This window comes from Taurulus bubalis (assembly GCF_910589615.1).
Source record: "Taurulus bubalis genome assembly, chromosome: 9".
Lineage (NCBI taxonomy): Eukaryota > Metazoa > Chordata > Actinopteri > Perciformes > Cottidae > Taurulus > Taurulus bubalis.
The window spans coordinates 13112556-13135446 of record NC_136597.1 but is presented as its reverse complement, the minus strand read 5'-3'; the positions used below and the strand labels follow the sequence as shown (position 1 = coordinate 13135446).

General features: G+C 42.1%; 2 protein-coding genes across 2 annotated transcripts in view; one reads left to right on the top strand and one right to left on the bottom strand.

Annotated features, from left to right (window-relative positions):
- Positions 1–5743, bottom strand: part of wwox (WW domain containing oxidoreductase) — a gene marked incomplete at both ends in the record, with an annotated part of 120481 nt that extends 114738 nt beyond the window's left edge. The window contains 4 exons of the mRNA XM_079224341.1: positions 4062–4231; positions 4379–4436; positions 4688–4752; positions 5637–5743. Coding sequence (XP_079080467.1) covers positions 4062–4231; positions 4379–4436; positions 4688–4752; positions 5637–5743 — 400 coding nt within the window. The remainder of the gene's footprint in view (positions 1–4061; positions 4232–4378; positions 4437–4687; positions 4753–5636) is intronic.
- A 3185-nt stretch (positions 5744–8928) lies between these two features.
- On the top strand, positions 8929–22379 carry LOC306741457 (nuclear factor of activated T-cells 5-like; the record flags this gene model as incomplete). The annotated part of the gene is made up of 12 exons (XM_079223747.1): positions 8929–9001; positions 13577–13705; positions 16092–16722; positions 16845–17028; positions 17849–18039; positions 18216–18388; positions 18563–18697; positions 18811–18863; positions 18984–19116; positions 19349–19533; positions 19623–21858; positions 22003–22379. 12 exons carry the CDS (start codon positions 8929–8931, stop codon positions 22377–22379), a joined length of 4500 nt encoding a protein of 1499 aa, XP_079079873.1.
- Positions 22380–22891: the final 512 nt, after the last annotated feature.

Genomic DNA, 22891 nt, shown 5'->3' with positions numbered 1-22891 from the left:
GGTCTATAAACTACTTGACTACACACAATAACCCAGTACTCTTTCATTTTACCTACAGCCTTTAAGCACATATATGTATTCCATCCTCTCTCTCTAACCACTTCACTTGTATTATATTAGAGCTGTAATCATTATTGAACCCTGCTGGCCTCCAGCATAATACTCTTTGCATGTTACACCAGTTTGGGTCTGCATAGCAAATTCCATCCAAGGTTAATAAAGTTAAATAATTTGACTAACCAACCATAACTGGTTCTCATTATGTAGCCAATAAACACATTCATCAGAGAGGACATGAAAGGCCCGTTGAGAAAAAAAATAAAACTCTCCTTCGATTTCCTCAGCGGCTCAGTTCACAAGCTGACACGGAGGAGACAACAGGACACGGGCCGGCCGCTCCCCCAGCGGACACACACACAAAATACTATCAGACTCCTGAATATAAACACAGATGCACTCTGGATGTCATCTAAACCACACGCAGCCACTCAGAGACGCTCAGAGACACAGGCACCGCATGCCACCCTCACCAGGAACATCTTTTTATCCATCTAATTCCTCCCACTATGAATAATGCATTTCCCTCCTTACCGAGGCTCGGGTTTAACGCATCGCTGCGCGGGTCTTTAAGGGGGTCCTTATTCATAAACAGCAGCGCAGTAAATACCAGAGCTTTGCAGCCAATTTAATGGCAGTTATGCTTAACAAATCTGCCTCAATCTAATGATCAGCCACAAAGCTAGGCTATGGGTTTAATCTGCACACAGAGGCTCCCCCAGCTCTGCGACTCACTGAATATGCTTAGGGATCTCTCCATCCAGAGAGAGGAGAGCACCGGCCTGACACTTAATCCTCCCAACACAACACTGGGATCAACAAAAACATGGAACAATGTTAGTCTTTCATGAATAAGAATAACATTCAAAGTCCTAAAACACTGCAGAGACAATGCATAGAGATACGGATACATTATGGGAACGCTCCTCTCCAAATCCTTGCTATTCCCTGTCTGGACCGCCTGTGTCTTTTCTGCTTCTTATTCCAGCACTGACCCTGACCCTCAACAGCAATACCATGTGGAATCTAGTTTGTGCATTTAGATTGAGTAGAGCTTTGCAGCTGAAGGTATTGCTCCACAACAAGCCCCTGTACAAAAAGGGCCCAAAAAGTTCAGATACAATTCTAAACATGTCGACATAAAAATAATTAACACTCAGAATGTTGAATAATAAAAGTTGTATAATATAAGCTCTAGAAATAAAAAATAAAAATCATTATTAAAAGTGAAATCGCCCCTAAACATAGTTCTGCCATACGTCAGGTATACTGACCTGCAATTGAAATAGACATAGACAATAGTTCTGTCAACATGAATATTTTATTTAAGTGAGACAGAGTGTCAATATGTTATTTCTGACCGCTACTCAACATACGTTATGCTGACAACATGGCACCTGCTGTAAAAGCCTAAGACGGACGCTGCTCCCCAGGTAGGGGGACACATCTATATGTAGTTAAAGGTCCCTAAAGAGATGTCCCAGGAAAAAGACTGCATGTGCAAGGACAGCACAATACAAATATAGTCATGCCTCAACAGAACTACATATTTAGGAGACTTTAAACCTAGGTTTCAGATGTAAAGATAAGTGTGGGAAAAGAAACAATAACAATTTTAGATTTAAAATTCTAAAAACAATGTTGAGCATTTATTCTATATTCATAGAACTCATTCTAAAAAAAGTAAGTATTTTGTCTCTGAACCCAGTGAGTGCCAGAGATATCACGACAATGGCCCTTTAAGGACAACTGTTCCATGGTTCCCAGTAAATAACTTGAGAGTTAGTTGATAGGAGGGGAATTAGAGCCAGAGCAGGAGTGTGTAATGGGGATGGATAGGAGGCTCAGGCCTGGGTCAAAGCTGCTTAGGAATCAATGCAGAGGTACAGGTGTACAACCACAGGTCTATAAGAGGAAGAAAACCTTTAGAGAGAAGGGGGAGAGAGGGAGAAATAGTGGGGGGGCAGAAACTGTGATCATTCATTTCCATTATCACAATTACAAACACCACTCAGGTTGGTACTGGTTTTTAATTTACAAAAGAAAGCAGAGAGAGGAAGACTAATGTTGTGAACCGGGCTCAGTGATCACATCGGCAAGACAAAGCGCATTACTGTCTCGCCTCCCAGCACTATTGCAAAGAGCCTCAAAGCTGGTCACAAAACCAGACACTATGACATTTCATGCATAAATAAACTCATATATGTGCATTTCATGTTAACGTACATTAAGAACTAAATCAAAGGGCTGAAATGTAAATTTGCTAATTAAATAATATCCCACCATTAGTAATAAAAATGTCACATTTCCTGTGGGGGAAATAAGCACTGAAGAAAATGGAAATAGCCTTGACACTTGGATTAAAACACTATTGATGCCATTAAAATGCTAAGTGGGTCCAACCAATTGGCATAACCACATTTCACTAGTGGAATGTCAAAGGAGCACACGAGTAGTAGCAATTACTATTAGAATACTGTTAATTATGGGGGCTGCATATTTAATATGTGGTAGAGTAAAACAAAGGTTATGTTAATATGGGTTTATTAAGCATTCACACACTATAAAAATGTCTGTGCGTTGTAGCTACTTGATGCTTTCTTTTGAGAAAAGCTGGGTTTTTTTTCAGATGAACACATTTTCATAAACTGAATACAACAAATCTTGAATGTGGATTATCTTTTTCATTATATAGTTTTTAAACTGAGGCAAAAACCAGCGCATGTGAAGCACTTAATATGATAACGTTTTTAATACCCCAACAGCAACAACATCATGGACCTCATGTGCCCTCTTGTGGTGAAAACGACACACACTTGTCTTATTTATCTCCCTACATCATTTGTTTTTCATGCCCTTTAATGGAAAGACCAAATCATTTTGCTTAATTTCAGAATCCACAATATTTCAGCAGATATTTCAGAGCATCTCAGAGACAGTCTTCTTACATTGACAGAGTGCCATTATCTTTTCCCTTCTCCATTGTTCTCTAAGATAATGATGGAGTGACTGGCAGAAAAGCCATTTAAGTTAGCATTATCTTTCCTTTTTCTTAAATTCAAACAGGTACCTCTAACATTTGGGGGGGTTCACTGTAGTTATTTATGTGCAAGTCAATACCTTAGGTGAAACATTGACACAACTGAATTTCTCTACACAAGCTCTCCATGCACAACCCCAACATTCAAGTTTGATTCATCTGGGACATTATATATATATATATATATATATATATATATATATATATATATATATATATATATATATATATATATATATATATATATATATATATATATATATGACTACTTAAACATGCACATAGATAAATAGACAGATAGATGGAAGAACATCAAGGTCAGGAAGGCATTTAAGTTCACAAGCTCAGTGTGGGTCCCCCCGGCTCCTGTAAATCTACACTACAGTGCTGCATCTCTTAATACACACACAGCAATTAAACTGCTGTGACTTTCCTTGGGACAAAGAATTTGAATATAAAGACAATTAACAATTTTATGTTTATTTGATTTCCCTCATGCTGTCATTATCTATCCTGAACAAAGCAGCAAGTCTGAATAAATGGCCACTACTTGTGCTAATTTAAACTAAAGGAAAAGGGAAATACATTTGTTTCCAGACGATTATATAGTGAGCAATGCATTTGCTGGGTACAAATGGACACCATTCATTACAGTTAACAATGACATCCAATTCAGCCCAGCTAATGAACTTCAATACAATCATGTTCAGTATTAACGAGTGATTTGTTGAGTCTAAGTGTATCATTTTGGAGGCTAATGTTGATGAATGTCTGGTTGTGGAGAGATGGGGACTTGCAGGGAGCGGAGAGGCTCTTGTCAAGCCCCCTTCTACAAAAGTGTAATACCACCACCTAATGGTATTGTCATGGAAGCACACTTTACTACACACAAGCATTTTTTTTTGTATAGCTATAACAAAACATTATTGACTTGGTAAACATATTAGGGTTTTATGAAACTCACCAATGCCAGAGTTGCCTCCAGTAATGAGGACAACCTTGTCGGAGAAATCTTGACCCTGCAGGATCTCAAGAGCAGCAGTGTTTCCATCATATCGTTTTGGCTTCACCACAACATCCTCTACTGTAAATGCCTGCCGTGGGTCAAAATAGGTGGTCCGCTTGTTAATGTGACTGAAAATGAGAGAGAAAAATAGGATGTTATAATAGAGAGTTCATCCCAGATTTGTACAGTACAGGATATCCTGTGAGGCAAAACAAATGTGTTCATTTGTTTCCTCTATTAAGCAAACAGAGAGGTTCAATCATCAAACTACTTACTCAACATAAATCATCTGTCCTTTTTCATCCGTTTCTTGCTCCCAACCATACGGTAAATCTGTGGAAAAAAGAAAACTCCATAAGAACTAAATTAATATCTTTGCCGCTAGTGATAGTTACATAAGAATCACAACAAAGGTTGAGGGGGAAAAAAATAGCCCCCAAATCCGATAGTTGTAAAGTACTGTATGTATGGTTAGAATACAATGCCCATTTGAAAACGTTCCCATATGCCTTGTATATGTGTCTGGACCTCAAGCAGATATAAATATGTAGTAAGACCCTGAAGAACAAATGAATATAACAAACCTCCAGCACAACGCTTTTTCTTTCCCGTCTTCGGGTGTTCCCACTGTGTCTTCATCTCATCATGGCTGGGACACAAAGACAAAAGAATTATGAAAATATGTACCTTTTCTTCAATACACTACCTATATACTGAGACTGTGGACACACATTGACGTGATGTAATGTGACATTAATGTGCCAGATTTAACCCAAAGAGGTTCATTTTTATCTACAGCCTTAAGTCAATGTTGTACATTACAAGAAAGAACAAAACACAATTAAATACATATAGTTACATAACACAACCCAAAAAAATCTGCTAGCGAAAAGCTACACACAATCATAACAGCAGACGAGATAAAATATTACAAATAACTACAAAAGTTTGCAATTCAGGAAAATACCAAGGACACAAAACACGTTCATACAACAAAACAAAACCATAACAAAAGACAAAAAAAGCCTCTCAACTAGGAAATGCAAACCAACTTTGGATATGTCTAATATGTCTATGAAAGACATTGGTGTAAAGACCCAGATAAAATGCAAATGCCATGTTTGCTCTGAAATTCCAACCATCAATGTTTAACATTTTCGAGGTACAGAACCTTTTGCTGTCTTCTTCCTGTCCCACCACTGATGAGAGATTCAGGATGTGATATTCAAAGTGTAACTCTATCACGAAGTTATGCCTCTCACTGCACATCCTCTGAGCCCCAGAACCACATATACTGCAGCTACAGCATGGTCACATTAAACAGCTTGCTAATGTGCGCTCATGGACTTAATAATCCATGCTATCAACTCAGATATCAGAGCTTATTTAAACTGGTGTATCGTGAGCTAGCACGCTGTGTTAGCAGCAGGCTGAGAACACCTAGGTTATATGTGTGCCTCTGGTCGTGAACAAGTCAAACTCCTGAATACATACATATCGGTGTTGACACATTAGATGAAGGATTGCTCTCACTTTGCATAGTAGACCCAGCCATCTTTCGTGGACCTCTCTTCCCATCCGGGAGGTAACTCATCCTCACTGTCTGTGTCGTCCATACCTGCGAATTTTAGAGCGGCCATAACTGACAGGTTGTTGTTTTTATTGTATACGACGGCGTTACGAACACAAAACCTGTAAAGGAATATCTACTCTGAAGAAAATGAATACAACTGTCTGTGTCAGAGCAGAGAATTACCAACACAGCATTTCACCGGCACTTCCGCAACAACACGCGGTGACGCTGCCGAATGGCCTTCTGGGAAATTGAGGCGAAAGAAACGTGCGGCCTTTTAGTATTTAAACGTCCTTTGCCATTTTAAAGATATAACCATATTAGTTTCCACCAGAGAGGCAAAAATCACATTTAACATTTTTTCAGAGCATAATTATATTCATTAAAGCCAGTTGTGATGTTCTGAATGGACAACATTTCAACAACAAGGGACATTTTCAAAGTGCTTCACATAAAACCCATCAGGACTCACTCAACATCCAGAAATAATGACTACTGCTAGCTGACCAAACACAAGCCACTGAGCAGGTCTATACTGCCTCCAATTGGCTTGCATAAAAAACATTTGCATTTATTCAAACTCAAGTTATTTGATTGGTATTCAGCCTTATAAGCTTGCTATTGTAGGACATAACCAAAGAAATTGATAGCCATTATCAGGGTCTGAAATTAAGCGTATTCTTCTTTTCTGTGGCAGGTCACTGAACAATTGTACTGGCCTGTCAATTTTTTTGTCTGCCACTTCAGAAATACATACATAGAATCTTTATAAATGTAAGCACTGAGTAAATGGTATACCAGATTGTAGAATTACGGAATATTTTATGTAACCCTAATATTTGACTATTGTAATTTAGGAATTGCTCTTTAAAAAGCAATAGATCTGAAAATAAGGGGAAACTACCTGCCATGGTGGCAAGTGACCTGAAATGTGTACCTGCATACTAGAGACAACGTTTACCCTGTATTTGGCAGGTGCATGTGCTAATTTCATTTCCTGGTCTTGACAACAGACATATCCCATTAAAGTCTGATGCCTTTTTGGACTTTAGTCTAGCTTTAAGGCTAAAAGTATTAGCAGTGAGGGCCTTATAAGCATATACAAAGAAGCTTTATCCAGCCTCTGCTTTGTAGCTTGCCACTTTCCCCCGAACAAATTATGAAGAGTGTCAGCATTGTTCCGTATCCAGAGTGAAGCTGCTCTGCACACTTGGCTACTTTCTTCGCTTCCACTTGTGCAACTCCTGTTTGTTAGAGTAGTGATTCAACTACTGCTTTAAGTAAGCAGTTTCTGTTATTCCTGCAGAGAACAGGGAGAGTAGTCCAGATAATGACTTCCAGAGAAACTTGAAATATGTGACACTTGCATGCTTTATTGACTGAATATGAAGAATCTGCTGACACATGGTCAGCCAGGCACCTGGTTTAGTATAATTGACTGCAAAGATGCATATTTTCTTCTTCCATATTGCAAACAGAGTCTGACAGTTTCTCCAGCTCCAGTTTTTCTTTTCAGAGAATGACCAAAGAGCTTTCCTTGGCTACTACCTACCTCCCCAAAAATGTGGAGCAGAGGTCAAGTTGCTGATTAACTAAAGCACGAGGATCTTGCTGTTATAGATGACTTCGTCATGATGGCACAGTCACAAGAATGTATGATATTTTTAGACTGTGCAAATGATGAGGAGCTTAAGATAATTATACTTGCTAGAAAAACACTCCTTGACCTGGAAAAACAGTACTTCAGCATGACTATTTACATAGAAACCAGTGTTAGAAATCATACATTGCGGAACTGATGAGCCATGTTGTCAGTACAGTGATCCCCAACAGATTCCTGCCACACAAGGTCATGTTGTGTTATGCTCTTATGATGTCTTTGTCAGGGATCTTCTTCCCAGTGACTCTGGTTCTAATACAATGTTGTTTGACAAAATAATCTTTTTCCTGCAGCATTCAAATGCATCACACATGTCTTCATCAACTGATTGTTCCTTTTCCCGTCAAAATACTATTTTCAAGGTCACGAATGAACTCTCAAGCTCAATGGGAGGTGTTGTCACAAAAAAGTAGCAATTTCTCAAAGCAACCAGGTGTTTAATGTGTTCACATTTTAAGTACTATAATTACTATGCATTTTACAATACTTTATACTTTTAGTCCACTACATTTGATTTCAGAGGGTAATGTTGTACTTTTTTTTTTTACACCAATACATGTATCTGACAGCTACAATTAATAGTTATTACATTACAATTTTACATTAAAAAAACAAGAAGCTAGTTATAGATCGAACTACCCAACAGTCTGAACATAATTAAAATGAGCTCCACTTCCAGAGGCTATAACATTAAAATCAGTATTAGTGATTAAATATTATACAGTGTAAAATTGACAGAGGCCATTCTGTGGTATAATCTGTACTTTTACTTTGCTATTCTTCTAATTTTGCGATATGTTTACCAAAGTAAGATATTGAATACATAATTTGCTATTTCTAAACTGTGGTATTGCTGCTTTTACCTAAGTAAAGGATGGGAATGTGTTCATCACTGGCCAATATGCTAATAGATACCAAAAGTATCTGGCTTCAGAACGAAGTACTTCATTAAACCTTAACTGGGAAAACTTAATTTGGGGGAAATTCAAGAAATGTATGTTTCACTTTTCATAAAGAACGTAAACCTTCTCTGCGAAGACATGGAGGATGTGACAGAAAGCCTAGAAACAACTGGACCCATCTAAAGATTGAACATTTTGGGAACTTGATAGTATGTGTTTCTCACTTGGAACTGATTCTACTTGGCACAATAGTTTAATCTCCCCGAGATGTATGTGACAATTAGTGTGATTCAAATGGACTATAACGGGACGAATAAGCCATCCAATGTAATGACATTACTTCCCTCTGTGCATCCTCAGCCCGGCCACAGCGCATGCCCCTGGGCGGCAGAAGGGGGAGGGGCTAGAAGGTGGGCCGACCAACTGTAGGCAAGTGTGTGTGTTTGTGTGTTCGTCTCAACGTAGCACGAAATGTGTCTCCTCTCAGCAAAGACACACAGAGTAACGGGAGACGTGCCGATTTTTTTTTTTTTACATTCAAAGTTTTAGTTTTTGTCGCCTTGAGACTGTGTCGATGTTCCACTCTGTATATTAAAACATTCCGCTTGTAAAACGCAATATTTATTAGAGCTGCCGACTTCGTTTCTCCCAAAGAGTGTCCGCTTCCCCTCCCCTCGATGAAGCGCTGCGATGCCCTCTGATTTTATATCCCTCCTGAGCTCGGACCTCGACCTCAATTCCCCCAAATCTCTATACTCAAAAGGTAAGACTTTACTAAAACGCACGTTACTAGTAAGGACACCGCCACGGTTGTTTAACTTGAAGTATCGTGAATGTCTCGATGGCTCCCGTTAAGCTGCTAGCTAGCAGGAGTTAGCTTCTTTTCTGCCGTTAGCCGACCAAGCTAGCAGTTAGTTAGCCGCATTTGGCTTGAGCGTTGGCGTGTACCTGGTTGGCTGGCTGGCGGTGTCACATGCGTGGAAGACCACGATACGATAGGCGGCTCGTCTAAATATAACAGGCGACACTTGATATCCTATCGGTAAGAGTCAATTCGTCATTAATGTGCAGTCTCGTCTAATGGCGAGCGTAATGCTAGTTAGGGACGTACTCCTCGCTAGCCACAGCCACCACATTGGTTGGATGTACTAAAAAGCCCTGGTGGGATTCTGTGGAGGTGTGTGCTTATATCGCGAGAAAATGTAGTACATGCATGTACGTTTTGTGCCTCCTCCTTGGGTGACAGTCCCTCTGGTTTAACATCATGTGTGGAATTAAGCCAGAGTTTGTCCGCTTCGTATTTGAATGCAGTCCGGGGCACATGAGAGCTCGGGTGCTGCCAGTTGCCCCTTGACAGGATAAAGGGTGCTGCCACTCGTGCCAACATGTAATCTATAATACGTTTCGGACACATGACAGCCAGCTCTTGTTTTATTTTTAGGAGGGTGTTGCTACATCAATTAGGAAGTAGACCGTTAACTCGTAGTGTTGTCAGCTGGGTTGATGGATTTGTACTGGCTTTCAGCAGCACTTTGTCTGCAGGTTAATTTCCTCTTCTGTTACCAAGCGTATCAACTTCATGTGTAAGGGAACTGTCTGTGAATCTGCCACTCTACACTGGCATCTATCATGCCATTGCTTATTCATGTGCAGGCCTTGTGTGCTGTGTGTTGTTGTTTGGTCCTGCTCTTAAAGGGGAAACCTGAGACTTACAGATTCCTGCATTATGATTGGACACTGACTTCCTGTTATTTTTTCCACCTGGTTTTAGATGTAGTACACATTTTGATGGTTAACAAATAGCATATACACCGAATACAATCTGTACCTGCCAGCTGTCGGGCCTGCTGTTCTTACATCTGTCTATCTGCTATGTATAGAGTGCTCATGAGCTAGCAGAAAGCACTGCTATGTGACCCTGAAATGCTCAGTTGAGCCTACCATATGGTCACACTGTTTATTTATATCTCATAGTGTGTGTGTGTGTGTGTGTGTGTGTGTGTGTGTGTGTGTGTGCACGCGCTTGCGCTTGCATAGTGGTCAAGGTAGGAGACATGCTCATCAACAATCTAGTGGGAGACCTTGTGTACTGTATAGCAGCCAGTAAGAGAGACAGAGAGAGGGGACAGAAAAAAATAGGTAAATGTTAAGCCTCAATAGTGACCCAAACCATGATCTCTTTAATTAAAAATATATGATATTCGTAGTAATAATATAGTAAATATTCACATTTCAGATCTTTTATTTGCCAACTCTGACTCTGGGAACCAATTTTAAGATGTGTGTAGTCTTGCATCTATGTGACAGACACAAATTATTGATTTAGCGTTAACTATGTCAGTGAAAATGTCATGGGGGGGCTCTCAAACAATATACATTTGAAAAAGAATAAACCCACAGCAAATGTGTATGATATAGTGTTTACAATATACCTTGGAATACCAGGATTTTATAAACAGTTAAACATGAAATCTGATTTTATTTTTGTTCTGTTATTTAATTGTGCCTGAACTGAATCTATTAATTTTTGTTCATGCAACCATTAGGCTCAATGGTCTCAGTCACCTGAGACCTATGAGAAGAAATGAAAGTGCCCCCTGGAAAGAATCCTTTCAAAGCATGCTGCCTCATAACTTTTATTGACAAATCCATGTATATTTGTTTATTCGCTGCACCTTTGGGAGCTAGCCCAGTGGTTAGTTCAGGTTAGGTTGACTACCCCAAAGCTTGTGTTTTAGAAAGTACATTACTATAGCTTTTACGGAAATGTAAGCTAGATGTTTAAAAAGTAATTGGGTTGTATTTTAAGCTGGAACCACTGATCTGGTTTATCGGCTCTACATAAGCCGGCGCATGGAGAACCAAATAGAGTATCTAGCCATTCATTGCCAGTATAATTCAGTGTCAAGGTAAACAGATGGTGTAAATATCACAAAATGGCATTCTTTGTGTGTAGGGAGTAGCTTCTTGTCTGCACTCTGGCTTCAGCATATCGCTATGAGTTCAAGAGTGTAATTAAAGGAGCCATTTTTGGCCACTGAAACACATTCTCGGCCTGCATATTTTTCAGTTGCAACAAAAACATAGCCATCATGTATTGTCTATTCATCCGTCATCCCCCATCTTAGCCCCAAGCCAGCTGCAAAGAATAAAAATGGACTGGTGACCTTGCCATTTGGCAAAACCTTGAAGGCATGTGTAATGTGAGCAGTGCATAACTTTGAGATGAGGTAATTTAATTGTTCTAAGTGTATGTTTAACTCAGTCCACCCCCTGGCAAGTGAATGTGTTGCAGCCTACTTTTTTGGGCATACTCGGTCAAGCCATTAGCGCTTTGCACATAAACTGTACAGATGTCATCTGACTTGTATAAAAGCAAATGGAGACCAACACTAATATCCCTGAACAGATCAGTGTCAACTATTCAATTGGGAACAGTGAGAAGTTAAACTTCTTTTTTTTTTTACTGAGATTTATAAGTAAAACTACCATTATATTTTCTCTTGATAATTACCAATGCAATACATGTTTTCACGTTGATGGATAGAGCTTTGCATTGAAGCCCTTTTTTTAGTCCCAAATGTAATTTGACACATTGTATACAAACTCTGTTTTGCCTACTGTTCCCTCCCTGACCAGTCGGGCACATGAGTACATTTAAAACACTGAATGAAATCCAGACTGTTCATTTACATTTGGGGTAAATAATGTATGCAGGGAGGAGATGTGTAGCAAAAGCCTTTGATTAGTGACTAACATGTATGCCCCATTTAGACCAGCACGGTGACATAGTTTATTCTCCTTTTTGATCTGCCCAGCTCAGTGAACAGGCATTTTGTATTATGTAATATAATTAAGTTGTTTTTGGCATATATATATATATATATATATATATATATAAAACCAACCCACTGCTTCTGTGGTGTGAGTCTGTGAATGGTGACGACATTTATGTATAAGCGAATGCCCTTCATTGCATATGAATGGGCTCCAGGCAGGTTGAACATGCTCTCAGTACTAGACTCGCGAATACACACATCTCCTGTGTGAAAGGGGTAATAGTCAAGACTGAGGTCATGTCGGGTTGCCAGTCAATCTGTAATGCATTCATGCACAAAGACTCTCTCTCTTATCAACGTGAACGAAGCACAAGAGATGGAGGATTATCGTGAGGATCACGCACACTTTGCTATTTGTGTAAATACGCTGTCATGGTTTGTCTGGTTTACAGGGTCTGTCGGTGTCATTGTGAAAGTCCCACTGAGCCATGTTTTACTTTGTTTTCTGCACAGGACACTTTTCACTGCGAGGTCTGTGAATACGGCTATCGCAACTCTTTCTATATTTGGAGAGAAACATTGCTGATGAGTTTTTCAAATGTAATTTGTTGGCACTTGAGCACCAAAACCCTAATGCCATTCCGCTCCCTATAACACCTATTAGCTATGGATAAAGAATCAAGCGTGGAGCTGGCCTCCATCTCAATGCTTTAAGTTCTGTGTGAACGAGAGTATTGCGTGTCTCGTTGTGTGTGTGAACTGTGGTGATTTTTGTGTTGTCACTCCCTCAACAGTACTGTTGACGTCACAGAAGTGTCAGATCATGTTTCTAGTCAGTTTCACCATTCAAGTCATAGCTGAGTATCAGATGACTACTACACATGCCGGGTGCTGCAAATGCACAGCTGAACTATCCATGTCAGCGTGTTGATGGGTCCCTGTTTCTTAGCAACCAAGCTACCTAATCATGTGTTTATCTGCCATTGAGTGCAGTTAATTCCAGTGTAGCCGCAGTGGTTGGTAATAAACTTCTAGGAATCATATTGCCATCAAATATCAAGAAATCTCTCTGTGGGTTGTATTACACTAAACTCAGGGGATGCTAATTTAGGTCATTATAAGACAGCCTGTGTTAGTGTTGACAGCTGAATTTTTTTGGTATATGTAGGAAAAACTGATCACGAAACCCGTGTTTGCTTTCCGTCCCATTTAAGGATCGCTCACTCATTTTTGGAGCCAGTGTCTGGCTGTCATTAGTGGTACTGCATCTTGAGGCAATTCTGCACTGGGTTCAGTTTTTGGCCAATCATAAGTACATAATTATGTATGATTTGTGACAGCATTTCTTTTTTTAAATGGTGCATAATTTACCATAAAGGTTGTACATTTAAATGTACTCCATTTCTGAACAGGCTTAAAACAGAAATACTGAACTCGGAACGTTTCTAATTGTGAAGAGTGGATCATCTTTTCTAGTTGTTTGGTCCTGTAACAAACAACAATCTGATTTATGTTTTTCAGAGCCTAATTTGTCTTCTCCCGCTCATCCTTTATGACAGAGTCGGTATATGACCTCCTCCCCAAAGAGCTCCAGCTCCAGCCGTCGTCCACCCAGACAGACCCGCCCACCATGAGCCAGAAGAGTGGGGGAGAGGCGGGACCTCCCCCCTCTGCAGCCTTGGCTTCAGGTGAGCTACCTGCTAAGTTCATGAAAACCATGATCAGGGATCAGTTCCCCCTCGCCAAACTATTCCTCAAGACAGCCGTGGTGAAGAAACTCATATGGTCTATGTGTCAGTGTCTGAGGGCAATTTCACCCTTTCACCAGTTCCTGAGACAATATTTGTGTTCTTGTTTGAGATTATAATATGCTAGTGTAGTATTTATGTCTGCACAGGTACTGTATTACTGCTGGCATAGCAAGGCAGGGTGATATTAGATTTCACTTGGGTATATCAGGGGTTTTGCTGGTTCCATGAGGTTAGGGTGGTAGCCATTGGAGGGTGGGGCAGTGTTGAAGGTGATTTTTACAGGGGGACTTTATGTTTATGGATATATTTTTAGTTTCTAAAGCTGTATTAAAGGAACCACCAATTACTTCAAATCTGTTATTGTTTTGGTTCTTCCTGTCTGTTGGCTGGTTTGAATTGTTGTTGTTAGGGAACTCTGTACGGTACTTTCTTTTCAAATTCTATCAGCGTCATCAGAAGAGGCATGGCTTACCTTGACTCTGTGTGTTGGGGCTTTGATATTCACTCAAACTGCAACTGCAATACGTGCCTGCAGCTCTTTACCTAACCAGTTCACTTTATAAATCTGACGGAAAAAAGAGATATGTAAAAAAATGGCTGAGTATAGTTTTAGTCTAACTTTTAAACTATGTTATCTAACTAACCTATACCTTGCTAGTGGCAGTGACTATAGTGTAAGATTATTAATGGCTTCCATGTAATAGAAGTCAAACAGTCTTTTCTTGGAAAACGTAGTTCTGAATTACGGCTCCAAGTAATTGGGACTGCATTAACTGCATGCTAACACAGCTTGTTCTTTCTCATTTCACTCATTTCTTTCACCCATAGCACTTTGTTTCCACTTTGATGCTTGTTCTAAATGCTTTCATTTCATTCTGCCTTTTAGGCAGTTCAAAACATATATAAACAGGTGCATGCAGCATAACCGATCCATGTATTTTCCTTTGGCTTAAGCAGTCATCTCAGACACCCCTCATGTTATGACATACTACGCTCCACAGTCTGTGTATTAGCATTTTTTTTATCAGCACATCTCCCTGATGGTCTCAGGATAGTTTTTAATACATTTTGTTATTAAATATTTCAACGAGTGCCTAAAAGAGAAACGGCCTGTGCACATTTGATTTCTATGCACATTGTCATTCACACATACTATTTTACACGCTCATACATCCGTAGGTCATCGGATTGTATTATTGAGGTTTCAAACTTTTGGAGCTTTGCAGCAAAATTATTCATCTACTCCACGATTACTGTCAGTGGTTATGACGGTTCTGTCTCTTTTATGAAATCGTGAAGTTGCCTCTAGCAAGCGTTGGACTGTCTTTTAAATATCCTTTAGAAAGCCAAAGGAATAGGGTCTGATCTTGGATCATGATTCAGGGCAGCCAACATCAGCTAAACTCTGAAGGATTCTAGTCTTGAGTTTCATCTAGAGAGCAAATTAACCGAGAGAGCGTTTTTGTTAATTCTACCTTTTAACGATCCTGTCTGACCAAGCTGGCCCTAAGCAGTGCTGATCAAAAGCATGACCACTGTAATGTCCGTTGAATCATTTCTAACCAAATACACATGCTTCAAGATGTCTTTAAATGATCAACTTCAAAAGTGACTCCTTCTTCAGTATATAAACTCATCCAATTTACTGATTGACAGAAGTTGAATCTTGAATGATCAGCTCTCTTGTTGCTCATTGGCTGTCTCGTTTTTATTGCAGGAAGTTCCCTCTGAGGCAGGGAGTGTCTGCATATAAAATGGTCTGCAGTTCACTGCTCCATAGGTCAGAGGCTTGTTTATTCTGTCTCCATGGCTACGCTCAGTCCCAACCAAATCTTCCAATTGGCATGCGCAAACTACTGTTTACTACTGAATGCACATTGCACAAACTGTACTATAACCCTGGCAAATCAAATTTGGTGCCACCTTACCAGCTTGCAAATTTGGCTGTACAAGAAAGTTTGACCAGATTTTGTTATGTTTCTTTCTGGCAATGTGTATGTAACAATTTGTAGCTTGCTTTTGTTTTTGTAAACAAAGCATGTCGGTTTTGTCACATTGATTTTAATTGAGAACGGTTTTGTAGGAATCAAAACATTTTGGGACCTATAGTACCCTTCTCAACTTTAACTTCAGAATATTTGATCAATTCTTGACAGCTCTCGCATGTAAGAGCATATAACCCACAACAGTCTGTTGAAATTAGAGTTGGGAAGAGGGGAAATCAATACAAATCATGCACAAATTCAGCTGCTTGAATGGGACTGCTAGCCTGCACTGTGCTGAGCATCTGTGCTAACTTATTTATTTGTATATACTACTACAGATGCCACCTCTTCCACCTCCAGCCCCTCAGCCTCTTCGTCCTTGTCCATGGGGGCCCCATCCACTGGCTCCTCTACCTCATCCTCAGACCATCTCAAGGGTCCCCAGCATCTCCACTCCACCGGAGGGGATGGGGCTGGAGCTTCAGAGATTCAAGGTATGGAGGGTGCTGCATCTGCCCCCAGCAGAGGCAACAGTGGAGCAAACACTGCAACAGGAGACGTAGGGTCAGGAGTGTTGTCAGGGCTAGGAGTCCAGCAGCCTCAGAACACCCCATCAAAACGGAGGCCTGTGTTGAGCATATCCCCGCCACCCGAGGACCTATTTGACGACAGCCAGATGTCCAGCCAAGACGAGCCGGCCGTATCCGGTCCAACAGGTCCAGACTCCGAGCATAGCAGCAGCATGTGGGCTGATGACTCCGTCTCCAACTTCAGCTTGATCAGCTCCATCTCCTACAACGACAACACAGAGGTGCCACGCAAGTCTAGGAAACGCACCCCTCGCCAACGGCCTGGGCCCAAGCCTGCTCCTCCAGAGGACAGCATGGATGTGTTTGATGCTGACAGCGCCAAGGCCCCTCACTTTGTCCTATCCCAGCTGGGCACAGACAAGAACAGTCCCATAGCCAGGTGGGGGTGACCCTTATCCTTAACTCTGTCCATACAGTAAATGTAATTTAGGGGTAATAATAATAGACTCTCTAGAAGTCATATTAATGTTACTATGTGATTTATTTATTTTCATCCTGCAGCTCTGTTGAGTCAGGACCTGCAATGAAGGGTGGGTCACTGTCTACTCAGTACCCCCAGAGGAGTGATGGGAAAGATCTAAAGATCCTGGTGCAGCCGGAGACCCAGCACAGAGCTCGCTACTTGACCGAGGGCAGCAGAGGTTCTGTCAAAGACCGCACACAGCAGGGATTCCCCACAGTCAAGGTTTGACACAGAAGGCCACCTGCTGTTGCTTGACACATGAAAAATATTATCACCAAAGTTAGAAGTGTTTGAATGAGGCCAAAAATACACCGGACACGGGTTGAGAGTACTATGCTCTGCTAGAGAATGCTCTTAACAGTTCAGAAGCATTCACACACTAAACGATACCCATATGCACATTTTTGTGTTGACATTTTTAGCTAACAGCAGCCATTTTACAATGGCTGCTGTTTCCTGTGTGGTGCAAATTATCAACAGACCCAATGTTCAGAGGGCAAATAATATAAAAACTTGATCATACTATTGTAACTTTACCTGTTAGTGATAAATCTGGGCAGGAAAATGGAAGAATAGCACCTAAGTTAAGCAGCTCCCAGCTGCTAATGTGTTTAAAATACGAAGCAGACCCCTGAAATTTCTTGGCGCACATGTAGTAAAGATGTTAAGAGTTTTATCTTTGAACAAATTAATGTTCTTTTTTTGTGATATAACTTAACTGCTCTGACACTGTATGCTGTGTTTTTTCCCTTTCCTTTTGTGAAATTCATGCAAGGAGAAAGAAGATCCGACTCTTTTTGTCAAACCTAGCAATCATTCTCACATTACATTGCACTTTTCAGTATGCATTGTTTTTTGTGCGGACTCCCTTTGCTCAATGGATGCTTTAGTAAGGAAGCACAGAATGTGTTTCGCATTACTCCATGTCCTATGTGTTTCTTGGGTTTAAAACCACCTAATTCTTTAACGGCCTTATGATTTCTATTATTAGTAAGGGTCAATTCAAGTTATTAACACACAATACTGTTTTTCCTGTCCCCAGTTGGAAGGCGTGAGTGAACCAGTTGTGCTGCAGGTGTTTGTAGCAAATGATGCAGGCAGAGTGAAGCCTCACGGTTTCTACCAGGCATGCAGAGTGACAGGACGCAACACCACTGCCTGCAAGGAGGTGGACATAGAGGGCACCACTGTCATTGAGATTCCTCTGGAGCCCAGCAATGACATGACACTCGCGTAAGGGGTTATTTTTTGTGGCTAATTGCTACCAGTTTATGCTTACACCCTGTTGATGTTTAAGCAGTTAAGCAAGCTAGTTAACAAAATCCAAAACACATTATGTAGTTTAGCAGCTTGTTGCTGAATTCTTGCACTACATGTCATGTATTCCTCATCCATTGCTGTTTCTACAGTGTGGACCGTGTGGGAATTTTGAAGCTGCGTAATGCAGATGTGGAGGCCCGAATTGGTGTAGCAGGGTCCAAGAAGAAGAGCACACGGGCCAGGCTGGCCTTCAGAGTCAACATCCCCCAACCTGATGGATCATTACTGACTCTACAGGTTGCCTCATCACCCATCCTCTGCAGTGAGTAGTGGATGTGGTGTTTCCAGTGATGTGTGGTGTTTTTCTGTTGTCAAGCATAGCATTAAAGAGGTGGGCCTTAGCAGACTGTAGAACTGTCTTTCACATGCCTTCTGGCAAACACTAGCCCAGCTGTTATGTGAGTTTTGATTAATTGACTCTTGTGTCATTCTCCAGCCCAGCCAGCAGGAGTTCCAGAGATCCTGAAGAAGAGTCTTCACAGCTGCTCAGTGAGAGGAGGCGAGGAAGTCTTTATCATCGGAAAGAACTTCCTCAAAGGAACCAACGTTATTTTTCAGGAGAATATTGCAGGTGCTGTAGCCAGCTTGGTGTTGTCTTTGTCTCATTGTAATTTGTATGGATATGGTTTTCTGCATGTAAACCTCTGATGAAAGAAGAAGAACAATATTTTGTTTTATTTGCAGATGATAATTCCTGGCAGGCTGAGGCAAAGATCGACATGGACCTTTTCCATCAGGTAAATGCAGCTGAAATAATAAATTTAAGCTGCAGTATCAAACCTGCCTGCTTTCATCGACCATACTCTTCATGGCATTTTACTGAATTTGTGATTTCTCTTTTGCATAATGCTTTCAAGAACCATTTGATAGTGACAGTCCCGCCGTTCCACAACCAGTCAGTCACTTCTCCTGTTTCTGTGGGAGTCTTCGTGATGACCAATGCTGGTAGATCACATGACGCCCAGCCCTTCACCTATACTCCAGACTCAGGTACAGCCACCAGCTGAAGTGTACGCTAATCCCAGTTTTATACTGTTATCATATTATTATACCAGGAAAAAAATGCTACTTGCATTGGTTGTATAAATCAGTTACAGCAGATGTATTTACATGAAAGGTGTCGGTATTGCCGAAATGCCAGAAATCTTCATTGACTTCATTGTAAGGGAGTGGTGCTCTCACAGACATAAAGCTATCCTGTGTTTCCTCCCCTTACACGCAGCTGATAACTCAAACGTCCGGACAGTAAAAACAGAGGGACCCTCCATGGTCACAACGTGTATATTTGATGGCCAGATCAAATCTTTATCATCTGAGCAAACTGACAGCTCTGCTGCGCCTTCCAAACGACAAGAGGACACACCAATGGAAGTGTCAAGTAATCCACCGTGCACTGATGTCTTTAAGGTAAGATCCCATTCATTCTATAAAAAAAAAATGGAATCAAAATATCTATTCAGAAATGTATTTTGTAACATCTTTGTTTCCTCCCATAGTCATCCCCTGACCCTCATGTCACAGTGCAGCAGACACTGGAGCTCAGCTCTAGTCCTCATCCAGGTGGAGAGTCCTTTCAGAGCCCAATGCCCCTACAACCTGAAGATGTGGAGCTTGCCCAGGCGCCCCCTGTCTTCCCTAGCCTAGAGTCTCTCAGCACCATACAAAAGCAGGACATTGCCCCCACGACCTCCTTTCCAGTGCCGGGCGATACTACAATCCCTCCTGTGACACCCGAAGTCCCCCAGCAATTCCTGCGAGATCCTCAGGACAGCATACCTCCTGAGGGTTCCAATAATAGTGGAGTGGTGGTAGTTGTGGCCATGCCCCAGATAGCGACTCCCTCTCAGGCCCAGCCCCAACAGTCACAGGTTCCCCTGTTCCCCCAGGAAGAGGTGGCCCAGCTGGAGAGGGCAGTGAGGGAGCTACAGGCTGGAGGTAACACCACGCTCCAGCAGGTGTTGGAGGCGGCTGTAGCCCAGCAGCAGCTCAACTCTGTGCTGTACAGCCCCACCCCCTCTGCAGACTCCCTTCAGCAGCATGTCCAAGAGAACATGAATAGCCTTAGATTGGGAACCACAGATAATTCACTATCAACACAGCAACAGCTACAGATACAGCAGCAACAACAGATACAGCAGCAACAACAGATACAGCAGCAACAGCATATACAGCAGCAACAGCATATACAGCAGCAACAGCATATACAGCAGCAACAGCATATACAGCAGCAACAACAGATACATCAACAGTTTCAACAGCATCAACAACTGCAGCAACATCAAATCCTCGGTAACCTTCAGCATCAACAACAGCAACACATACAGCAGCAGCAACAACAGCAGCAGCAAGTTCTTGGCAACATGCAGATCCAACAGCAACTTATATTACAGCCACAAGACCAGCAGCAGCAAATCATGGAGAATATTCAACAGCAACAACAACAGTTGCAACAAAGTCAGACACAACAAGTCCTTAGCAACATCCAACTTCAGGATCAGCAACAACAAAATCAAATACTCACCAATTTACAACAACATCAGCTGCAGCAGCAGCAGCAACAACAACAGCAGCAGCAGCAGCAGCAGCAGCAGCAGCAGCAGCAAAATCAAGCGTTGAGCAACTTGCAACAACTACAAGAGCAGCAGGTGTTGGAGAACTTACAGCAGCACCTTCAGGCTGAGTTGCTTCAACCCCAAGTACAGCAGCCAGTGTCTCTCCTTCAACAGGCTGGAGAGCTGCTCACCATTCAGACCAGCTTCCCAACACAGCCTCCATCCCACACATCTCCCCCACAACAGCTCTTTCAATCTCCCAGACCCCTGGCTGAGACCCAGAGCACCCAACAGCAGGTCCAGGCTGCCCTGCTCCAGAATACGCTGACTGTTCTGACTAGTGGCAGCCTCAACTCGGACCAGCAGCCTACAGGGTCAACCCTATACCTGTCCCCAAACCCTCAGCCCCAACAACAACAACAACAGCAGCTGACATTCATCTCTTCAATGGAGACATCTAACGGTCAGTCTGTTGCAATGTTTCAGAACCAACCCCAAGCTCAGCTTTCCCAAATGCAGCAACAGAGCACCCCCATGGAGCAGCAGCAGTCTCCGCAACAGAGCCAACAACAGCCACCACAGCTTCCAATGGGCCAGCAGAGCTCCTTGTTCCAAAGTATCCCAAACCACTCGCAGGCCAACCCTGTCCCCCAGAGCCAGCTTTCCCAACCCCAACAGACAGGTCTCCTCCTCTGCACCACAGATCTTAACCCACAGGCTATTCCCCCAACTATTCTCTTCAGTACCCAGACCCAAGGCCCTTCACCTATGGGGAGCATCGGCGTTGGAATCCAACAGCCAGACCCAGCGGAGCCCATGTCCTTCCAAGACCAGAGCTCCTCAGGCAGCAATTCGACATCCACCGAGAACCAACAGCAGAGCCTGTTCCAGGAACAGCAGCCAATGCAAGTGGGCTCAAGTTCCATCAGCGTCCAGAGCACTCAACCTGTGGAGCTGTTCTTGCCACAGACATCTCTGTCCAGCCTGTCCACTCTTGGCTCACAAGAGCTGAACAACCAGGCTCCAGTCCCTGGCACGACCATCTTTGTGGTACAGGGTGGTGTGGGTGTGGTATCCAACCCGGGCCAGCAGCCCCCGGAGCAGCTTTTCCAGACAACCGTGGGTGGGAATGTGGCTCCACAAGGACAGGCCAATCTGTTTGTGTTTGGCATCCAGAATGGTAAGATGATTTTGGTCTCCTCCATCTCTGAAGTACAGTAAATCAGAGTTAGCGGTGTTGATTTTCCTTTGGCAATGGGGAAAGGCCAATGCCTTTCCCTACTGTTTGATGATAGTGAATATTTGCATTTTCTCTTCCTCCCAGACTCGCCCCAGCTGCTCAGTTCCTCTGGACCCGCCTTGCCAGCTCAGGGCCAGCCCCAGAACTCCAGTCACATGCAGCCTCTGTTGGACCAGCCCATGGCCCAAGCTGCCTCCACAATGCCAACCGCCATGCACAGCAGCTTACAGAACACCCTTCAGGCACAAATGCAGTCCAGCTTAGAGAACGCCTTGCAGACCAGCCTACAGAATGCAATGCAGGCAAACACACAAACTGCTCTGCAGTCCAGTTTGCAGGCAACCATAGAACCAAGTCTGCCAACTCCAATGCAGACCAATCTACAGACACAGATGCAGAACAGCTTACAGAATCAATTGCAGGCATCAATATCTACATCGTCCAACATGGATAAAATGTAGGACCTACTGGAAAGTCTACAGAAGCAATGATTATTGATTGGACCATGTGGGCACTAAGGAGAGTGACTGATATGTAGCCGTGTAACATCCTTACATCAACGAACCGAATGCTGGTGTGTGATGTTTTGTGTCAATGCCACAAAACTTAGAAACTTTTAAGTATGTAAGATTGAAATGCCCCTTTTACCTAAAAACCCAAATTATGAGCTCATGTACCTCTGTTTTTATGGAATATTTATAATTAATTATAGCCTTCATACATCCATTGTCCTTGAATTGAAGAATCCGCCTTTGTTATTACCCCTCTTGCAGGATCAGAGAGGCCTGTAATAACTGCTTTATCCATCACTCTCAGAAATGCAGTGTTTTGTTGAGTGTTTTTAATAATGTGAACCTAAGATGATGATGATGATGATAAACAACCTGCCAGGTTTGGGTGGAAAAACTGGAAAGTGATAAAGAATGTCAGCGACAAGGAAACGGGGGAATTGTAATGTGATGGAGATGAGTCT